The sequence below is a fragment of the Nymphaea colorata genome, unplaced genomic scaffold (assembly GCF_008831285.2).
Source record: "Nymphaea colorata isolate Beijing-Zhang1983 unplaced genomic scaffold, ASM883128v2 scaffold0729, whole genome shotgun sequence".
Taxonomy (NCBI): domain Eukaryota; kingdom Viridiplantae; phylum Streptophyta; class Magnoliopsida; order Nymphaeales; family Nymphaeaceae; genus Nymphaea; species Nymphaea colorata.
The window spans coordinates 1-9,408 of record NW_022205235.1 but is presented as its reverse complement, the minus strand read 5'-3'; the positions used below and the strand labels follow the sequence as shown (position 1 = coordinate 9,408).

Here is a 9,408-nt window from a genome sequence, read left to right as displayed (position 1 = left end):
AGCGGTGTAGTTCGTTGCCGATGTTCTTGAGCTTCCCCAGGATCTTCTCCACCAGCTCCCTGTGCCCCTCGTACTTCTCCCGCTCCTGCGCGGACAGCTCGACCCCACGATCAGCTTCTCGAGGATGTTGTAGTAGGAGTAGTGCTACAGCGCCGCACGCTTCCAGTCCTAGAATTGCTTCTAGAGCTAGAAGTAGAGTCTGAAGGTCTTGGTGTCTATCTGGTGCAGGTTGGGCAGGAAGTACTTGCAGAGGTTCTTGTCGTCTCGGTCGAGCGATTTGAGGGTGAGGATGCAGGGGATGATGAGGAAGACGTCTGCGTCGGAGCACTCGACCATGTCTTGAAGCGGTCGTACTTCTCGGAGATGCCCTAGATGGTGCCTGAGAAGTGGAGGAGGTGGCGCTTCTTCTCGGAGTCGCAGAAGTAGTTGCCGCCCTTCTCCCAGCTGCGCTCGTAGTCCACCAGCAGCTCCACCAGGTCGAGTTGTTCTTCAGCTGGGGGTCCACCATCTCGATGTTCTTGTCGTACTTGCGCAGCAACTGCCGCAGCGCCATGAAGGAACCGCGAATCTTCTCCCCCAGGATGCGGATCGCCTTCGACTGGTCGCGAGTTATCCTGCGCAGGATGCCTTCGGTCTAGAGCAAGATGGAGTGGTCGAGGTCGTCCCTTCCCTTTCCGCAGTAGTTGGCGATTTGGTTGATCTGGCTGATGATCTAGCAGAGCTTGGCTCTTGTGCTCAGGTAGTCCTAGCAGTTGATGAGGATTTTCCCCTTCATTTTCTCCCTGATTTATACAGAAGTGAGGCACTTCTACGCCTATATGGCTCTGGCGATGAGAGAGCGCGCCTGGACCTCGATGCCCATCAGTTACAGCACATATAATCTCTAGAAAGTGCTCCAGCTGCCATCGAATTCCAAAAGATTTTCCCTTACCTCAGTCACTCCGGCCTACAGGCAGGCCCCGCCGCCCTCCTGGGTGACTTTCCCGTAGAAATCACGAAGACAATGCTCCAACTTGAAAAACTCAATCATGAGCCTGCTGCCGTGGTCGAGCACTTCCTGCGAGAAGGAGTACTTTTCTCCGTTGACCCAAAGATAGGGGAATCCTGCATGGCCATAACCGTACCTGTATCAAGGCATTCGTACCTTACTGTGCGCTGTCCAAGATCTACGTTAGGTAGCTCAGCTCGCCCTCCTTGTAGAGCACCTTGTATGCCTGCGAAAAATTCTGCCGGTATGCTCGGCTGACTGTGGTGACTTCGTAAGCCTGGATGTGATTTTGGGTACGCTGCAGAGCTGTTCGACGTGGCTGAGGTACTTCTGGCATATTTCTTGTCCCTCTGCGGAATCTAGGTCGAACTTGTCGAAGCTTTTGTGGAGGAGCTGGTTGGAGCAGAGTACTGCCTGCTCGAGCTGCAAAAATCTGCGAGAGAGTCTGAAGTCGTCGAGTTCGGAGGTGGGCCTCGAGGGAGCGGTGGCGGCGCGAATGAGGGTGGAAGAGTCGAAGAGATCGAGCTACGCCAGGTCTACCGATAGGGCTTCGGGAGGGTAAGCCGAAGCCAATGGAAGCGGGTTACCTGAGTGGGAAGGCACGCCTTCTGGAGCCTACGCTCGCACTTATTCCATTCAATATATTTATTATATTGCTGGACTTCTATCCGGAGAACATCATCCATACTCCAACCACCGAACGCACAAACGCAAATACAACCAATATGCATGCTGGGAGGCGAAATTTGGAATTGAGATGCAAGGCAATGGCTGGAAATGGATGGAATGAGGGTAAAGGTGGCTGGGATAGGTTAGATATGGGGATGGTGAAGGAGGGTGTATCTATCATTGTGGACTTTTGAAATTGGGCAAATACTCAACCTCGTCATTCATGTAGTAGAAAAGGACGCAGGGGTGCAGCTAGTCGTGCGCGACTGGCTCGTAGGGCAGCTCGTAGCTTTGGTTGCCCAGCCGGAACACTATCTTCTTGGCTTCCGAACTGAGGGTTACTTCCACCACGTCTCCCTTCGCGAACTTGAAGGCCTCAATAGGGGGACTCGTACCTTTATGCTGTTGTTCTGGTCGGCGCGCAGGTGCGACCAGCTGCCGCCGTTGGAGCTGATCATGTAGGCGCCGTGGCCGATGGAGCCGAAGACGAAGCCGTAGTTCTTGCCCTGGACCACCTTCTTGTGGCAGACGCCGATCGCCAGCCAGTTGCTGTTGGACTCCCTCACGCGGAAGGCGAAGCGCCTGCCGCTCTTGCCGCTCTCGATGCCCGGCTCCATGATGGCGAACTTGTATCCTGAGCTCTTGACTGCCTTGACGGTGTGCTCGTTGACCAGCTTGATGTCCTGGTGCTTCAGCTCCTCGGTGAACTTGTAGCGCGGAGGGTTCCAGATGCTGAGGTTGTTGATGAGGGAGAGCAGGCTCTGCTGGTGCTCGCTGAGCCGCCGGTTGGCCTCCGCCATGCTGACGCCGATCGACTTGCGGATGTCCGAACTGGAGCATTCGAGGGAGGCGATCAGCTCCTCTTCCGAGATGTTGGCATTCACCTTTTGGCTTGTCCTGGGATGACTGCTACTAGTTTCTTGAGGGTGAGTTTTAGCTCCTCGATGCTCTTGGCGTTGGCTGTGCGCTAGATTGCCTCCTCGACCAGCAAGTTGCCGTCGGTGTTCTTGAGGATGATCTGTTCGACGATGGAGTTGTAGTAGCCCTGGAGGGCGAGCTCGATGTTGCCGAGCGACGCGATTATCTCCTTGCGGTTGTTCTCGAACAGCTGAATGGGCGGGAACGTACATCGAAGGAGGCGCGGCGCTGAGAGGTGACGAGGTCCAGCAGCACATCGATGTTCATCTTTTCGGACTTGAGGGAAGTGGCCTCCCTCCTGGCCTCGTCGATCACGAACTTCAGCGGTTTGGTGCTGCGTTGTTAAGGGAATACACGTGTTTTTTATGATCTGCATCGACGCAGGCGCAGCAGCAGGCGAGGTTTTCGAGGCAGCTCGTTTCTAGGCAGACGAGATTGAGGCGCTCATCCTCGTGGAGGCCTCCCTTGGGGCAGGTGAGGTACTGGAGGGGAGGAGCGGTGGCGGTGGGGATGAGCGATTCGACCGTGGGTAGCATCTATTTGCGAGAGTTATAATGATGAATTCATTGTCAGAAGAACTTACATGAACATTAAATAAGCTCAAATCCATTAGTATTTACTATCCAATTGCAGAGCCAAAAAATAGCATCATAGCAGACAGCACAGACTCATAGAAATTAGATGTGAACCGGTGGGATTAAAATGGACAACCAATCATAGCACCAGTAGCAACCAATCACAATATATTCCGATTTGAAAAACACAAAAAAACATGAGATTATATCCTACCAAAATTGGCCAAATTTGAAGTTACGCAGTGCGATGGGTGAGAGGGCGGGATATGATTTGCGTGGGGATGGATATGAGGAGGGTGGTCGCTATTTAGCAGTTATTTATAATGATAAATTAATCGTTGAGAATGATCGGTAACCTGAAGCTGAAGGTGCGGGGCGGCGGCGGTAAGGAGGAGGCGCCCAGTCGCCGCATCAAGACCGAGATGAACGAGAACGGCAAGAAGATCAGCGTCTACATCAACAAACCGAGAGCCCCCCTCGCAGAAAACAAGAAGATCTTCAATGACAACGACACCCTCACCCTCAAGAAGCAGAAGCCCATCAAGTCCCTCGCCCTCAAACCCCCCTCCAACGCAGCCTCCAAACTCAACACAGAGGCCAAGGACCCAGACGCACTCTCACTCGCGCAACGCCAAGCCGCCAATCGCATCTTCGGACCCTCCAAAAAAGATCCCGCGCTGTCCCTGGGCCGAGAAAGAGAGGTTCGCGAGGGCAGGGAGTCGAGCAGACTGGTGGGGGCAGCACGCTACGCATGCGAGGACAAGGTAGGGTCAGGGACGTTCGGAGTGGTCCACAAGGCAAGGGACAAAAAGACGCTGGAGCTGGTGGCCATCAAGCGCGTCTACCAGGACAAGAAGTACAAGAACAGGGAGCTGGAGATCCTGCGCACGCTCGACCACCCCTGCGTGCTGCGCATCCGCGACTCCTTCTTCACCTACGAGGGCGAAAAGGAGTACCTCAACGTGGTCATGGACTACTTCCCCTCCAACCTCTACGAACACGCTCAGAAGTACCGAGGAAGGGGAGAAATCGGCCGGCTCAAGCTCAAAGTGCTCGCCTACCAGATGTTCAGGGGACTCCTCTACCTGGGACGGCAGGGCATCGCCCACCGCGATATCAAACCGCAGAACGTGCTGGTCGACGACGCCAACTGGCGCCTCATCATCTGCGACTTTGGCTCTGCCAAGCGCCTCCAACCGGGAGAGCCTAACCTCGCCTACATCTGTTCTCGCTGCTACCGCGCTCCTGAGCTCATCTTCGGCAGCACTGGGTATTCCCCCCAAATAGACGTCTGGTCTGCAGGCTGCATCCTGGTCGAGATGCTCACCCTCGAGCCGATTTTCCGATCGTAGAGCAACATCGACCAGCTGGTGGAGATCATCAAGGTGCTGGGCACTCCTTCCCACGAGGAGATGATGGAGATGAACCCAGACTGCGATGTGGACAAGTATCAATTCCCCAAGATCACGCCCCGTCCGTGGGAAAAGGTAGAAAATAGTCTACGTAGATTCTGAAGAAGAAGGCCTACGGTGAGGAATTCTACGACCTGCTCTACAAAGTGATGAGATACTCTCCGCATAGAAGGATCACGCCAGTGCAGGCCCTGCAGCACCCCTTTTTCGACTAGTTGCGAGATCAGGCAACATACACCAAGCTGCGGAAGGAGTACCAAATCCCCGACCTGTTTGATTTCGCTGCAACGAAGTAGGCTTCTCTGGCGGAGATGGGGGATTTGGTGCCCGAGTGGTACTCCTGATTCATAATTTGTCTTATAAGCAATTCAGGTAGTGAATACTCAACGCATGGAAAATATATCAGTTGTGGAGGAGGTCCACGTGCAAGATGTCGTCCCGCACCGCCTCGTCCGGAACAGTAGCAGTCCTGGCCAGTTTGCGCATCAGTCCCTTCGCATGCTCGAAACGCTGCGCCAGCTAGGTGTTTTTCTTGATGTCTGGGGAATCGATTTCAAGGACCATTTTTTCCTTTGCGAGGCTGTTGGAGTAGAGCAGGACCTCCTTTTCCGTGTAGATGATGAGTTGTGACTTGTCGTTGAAGTTGACCTGGACCACCTTGTTGTTGAGTCTGAAGGCGATGGCCTGGTCCGACTTTGCCCACCTCTTGATGTAGACGAATGGGAGGGATTACTTGCGCTAGCGGACTGCTTCTGAGTTGCTTCCATGCAGGTACTTGCGGAAGTATTGCATCAGGGTTAGTTCTTTGCGATTTCTTTATCATCGGGACTAGTGGTCAGGGCAAAGAGATCAGCTTCTTGTCCTCTCCCTCGTTGCTAATGTAATCCACCTTCTGCCCCATATCGTCGAGGACCATTTTGGAGGCATCGTTGAAGTAGATGCCGGTGGAGCCGTCGGACAAAAGATAGCCAGCCATATTTGGAGGAATAGTCTACCCACTTCTTCACGTAGACAGGAGAGTATCCGCTTAGCGTGATCGCTGGTTTTTGGCACTGTCTGGCTTCAGGAAGTTGTTGCTGAGCAGCTGCGGATTGCTCTTCAGTTGGTATTCCTACTTCGGGTATTGCTTATTGTAGAAGAGGTTGCGGTTGAGGCCAGTTGCAGTCCTCACTGGGTTAGGAGAAAAAATACGTAAAAGACGCTCACTTATGCCCTTCTCTGACTTGGCTCGCTCGCCGTCGATATCCGCCTTCGTTGATTCGATGGTCTTCGCTGAGGGATTGAGCTTGGAACTGGATAGGGCTTGGGAGTTGCCGCATATTGGTCAGCCAGTGTGCGGGGAAGTGATTGGGTGAGGACTGAAGAGGGCAGCTGTTGGGAATGCGGTTGTTGGTCATGAAAGGGTGCACGAGAATCTGGTCAAGCGTGAGTCTCTTGGATGGATCGACGACCAGGAGCTTGGCGATGAGGTTTTTGGCATTCGGAGAGACGGAGATGTCCTCGTTGAAGGTGTACTGGCATTCCCTGATGCGCTTGTAAGTCTTCTTGACATCGGAAGTCTCAAAGGGAGGCCGTCCGTAGAGCAGAGTGTAAACCACCACTCCAAGGACCAGATATCCACCTCGTAGGAGTGGCCCAAATTGCCGATGATTTCAGGAGCTAGGTAATTGGGGGTGCCGCAAATAGTCTTCCTACGTTCTCCTGTGAAGTCCAGTTTGGCTGCGAGTCCAAAATCGCCGATCTTGACTTCCATGTTTTCGTTGAGCATGATATTGCCGAGTTTAAGGCTAAATTTGACCAAGGCTTACTCTCTGTGGATGACCTTTTGCTGGTGGATGTAGATGAGTCCGGTGACTATCTGCTGGAGGTAATACTGGCCTCCAGTTACGAGATGCGTTTCCGCTTTTTGAGCATTTCGTTAAGGGTGTGGTGGCTGCACAGTTCTAGCACCATATAGACGTTTTCGGCATCTTCGAAGACGTGGTCAAAGGCGACCACATTGCGGTGCTCCAGCGCCTTGTGGATTTTAATCTCGGTCACCAACTGCGTGGAGTAGAAAGTACTTTTTGTTTGGCCTTGCTCTTCTTCAGGGTTTCCTTGGAGACGATTTTCATGGCGGCGATGCGGTGGGAGTCAAGGTTTTAAACCTCGAAGCATTTGGCGAAGCCGCCCTTGCCGAGGAAGCGGCGCTTGAGGAACTGGCGCACGACTGCAGTGCCTGCCTTAAAGCTCCTCTCCTCGATGATTTCGGGGGCAGGGGGAGGATTGCTCTGTTATTTCGTCTACATTTCCACTCTCAGATTATAATTTCTATTTCTATTCCTCCCAACCAGCCACCACGCCCACCATAGCCCAACAAAACCCTCACGACTTCATTATATGAGTATCCATGGAGGTTCGATTGTGTTTTATTGTGCGAGGATAGCGATGGACTATTGATGATAATTTGGCATTGATAATGAGTGTGGATATGAAAAAAGCATTAAAATCAAATTTCTATTTTGTTGGTGAACCACTGGAAGACATCGTATTGCGAGGTTGTGTAGGAGTTGCAGGCATCGTCGATGATGCGACTTACCTTTGCCTCCAGCTCCTCGTCTGTAGTAGAGTCCAAAAATTTTTGCTAAAGACGCTTCCTGTCGAAGTTGATGAAACACTTCATGCCCTTGCATTCAGTCATCATCATTACTAGCTCCAATATCTCCTTCTTGTACTTCCTTAGGTACTTTACACCCAGGAAGAACAACAATTTGAAGTGCCTGAAGATGTCAGAGTCAGTTCCCTCCATCAGTTCCACGTAGTCAGCTGTTAGCTTGAAGGGAGCGCGTTAGAAGTTCATGTTTCCTGGAGAAGCCGACAGCATGAAACTGAAATCGATGTGGATGATGTGGCCGTAGACATCGACGAGGATGTTGTTATTGTGACGATCCTTATGTCGAAGTAGTATTGGATGAGAGAGTAGCCAGCCAACGATTGGATAAAGTTGTCAGGCACGCCTACCAGTTGAGTCCGAATATTTGCCTATAGATGTTCTTGAGACTGCGTTCGTGAGCAGCTTCCTTCAGGAAACTGATGGTGCGGGTATCATCGATGAACTCGATAAGCCCTGATCCCGGAGTAAGGCACGATCGCATAGGGACGGATCCAGATCTTGATGTTTTCCTTAGTGAAGATGTCATTGAAGAGGCTAATCAGCTGCATGGCCATGTATTCCTGCCTCAGATCATCTCCTGACTTCACCATGAAGCACCTGACTCTGTGGCTGGCCACCTGTCCCCACTTTGAAGAACGCTTGAGGGCTGCTCGTACGCTCCGCCACTCTTTGCCGAAGTAAGTTTGAGGGAGGATGAAGCTGCCCCCTCCACTGCTTCCTCCACGCTCCGAATTCGGGTTATTGGCCGTTTCTAATGCGAGTAGCATCAGCATGACTTATTGTCTCAATCACCAACTTAAAGGGGACACGCTCCTTGGTGCTAAAAGTGAAACACTGATCGATAAGAACATTGACGGCGATGCTGGAGTCAAGACTGATAGGGAATGCGATTCCATCGATGTACTCGCACTTATGATTGAAGAACTTACCGCTAAGCTTGTTAAGATATTATCGGAGCTTATCGTTGCGTTTGGCCTTCTCGTGACGCTTCAGTTTCTCAGGGAGCGCGAACAGCTTCTCGAAGAAGGTGTTGACGTGGTCGGTGTAGTTGGACAGCTGCATCTTCTCCCTGGTGCGCTGCTGGATCACCTCTAACGAAATCTATTCTCTGTTCCTGCGCAGGAGGGAGGAGTCCAGCTTGGCCAGGAAGCTCTAGATACGCCGCTGCTCGCAACTGAGGTAGGTGGAATAGGACCACCTGACCAGCAGGTAGTGCGAGATGGAGGCTTGGGCAATTCGTTCGCAGAATCGTTCAAATAGCTAGTTGTCCTCCAAGCTCATGATGAATCTGCATCAAGAAAACGGTACATGACGGTGGGTAGGTAATGCACTGCGCTCTGGAGGCACAACTAGTGCAGTTTGTTGAGGAGGGGTTCGATGTAACGCGCATCGGCTCGCCACTTGAACAGGTAACTGACTGCCATTTCGGGGGTGAGCTGCTCGGATCTGATGAGGCGCAGGTTCGACTGGAAGTTGCGTTCCTCCTAGGAGGATTGGGTGCTGGTCTAGTGCTTCATCTCCTGCATCAACTACTATCGATATCGAATTTATTTATATTCAAAGTGGACGCCCAACGGGAACCCCTAGATCACACTCATCAACTCGCAGAAAAAGACCTACAAAGATATGGCTCCTTGGGTGGGAAGCGTTGCTCGGGGGATTATTTTGGAGGATTTGGTGGTGACATGTATATCATTCGAAGAGGAGAGCGCGCTGCTTTTCGTCTAGGATCTATGCCTCAACCAGCCTATTCACTAGCTTTGTGCCATTAAAAACTCCCAAAGTGGGTACTGAAGCGATCTTCAATGCCTTGTGCTTCCTGAGAGGATTCTCAGCGTTCTTCCAGGTGGGCCTATCGCCAGCCACGAAGATGAAGTAGGGAAGATTGGCAGCTTTTGCTTCTGCTCGAAGATGGGGTAGAGCGGCTTGATGTTCTCGCAGTCAGGGCACCAGTATGTGCCGTCTTGGTTCTTTTAGCTGGTGACTAGGATGAGAGCGCGTGTGGAAGCCTAGATGAGCTTGCCCAGGACTGTTTCGAACTCGGCGAGGCGACGTATTGAGCCATGATAGATTTATAATATCAACTATCAGGAATTTAGAAAAAAAAATAGAGGGGTTGGGGTTGGGGTTGGGGTTGGGGTTGGGGTTGGGGTTGGGGTTGGGGTTGGGGTTGGGGTTGGGGTTGGGGTTGGG

At 52.1% G+C, this 9,408-nt stretch overlaps 1 protein-coding gene across 1 annotated transcript; it reads left to right on the top strand.

The window, feature by feature from the left end:
- The first annotated feature begins 3,494 nt into the window (after positions 1–3,494).
- LOC116245539 (uncharacterized) lies at positions 3,495–4,502 on the top strand. The gene has a single exon (XM_050075548.1). The coding sequence runs from the start codon at positions 3,495–3,497 to the stop codon at positions 4,500–4,502; it is 1,008 nt and encodes a 335-aa protein (XP_049931505.1).
- The last annotated feature ends 4,906 nt before the right edge of the window (positions 4,503–9,408 follow it).

Excerpts from the sequence above, each read along its gene's own strand:
- LOC116245539 (XM_050075548.1), top strand. The coding sequence starts at position 3,495 with ATGATCGGTAACCTGAAGCTGAAGGTGCGGGGCGGCGGCGGTAAGGAG.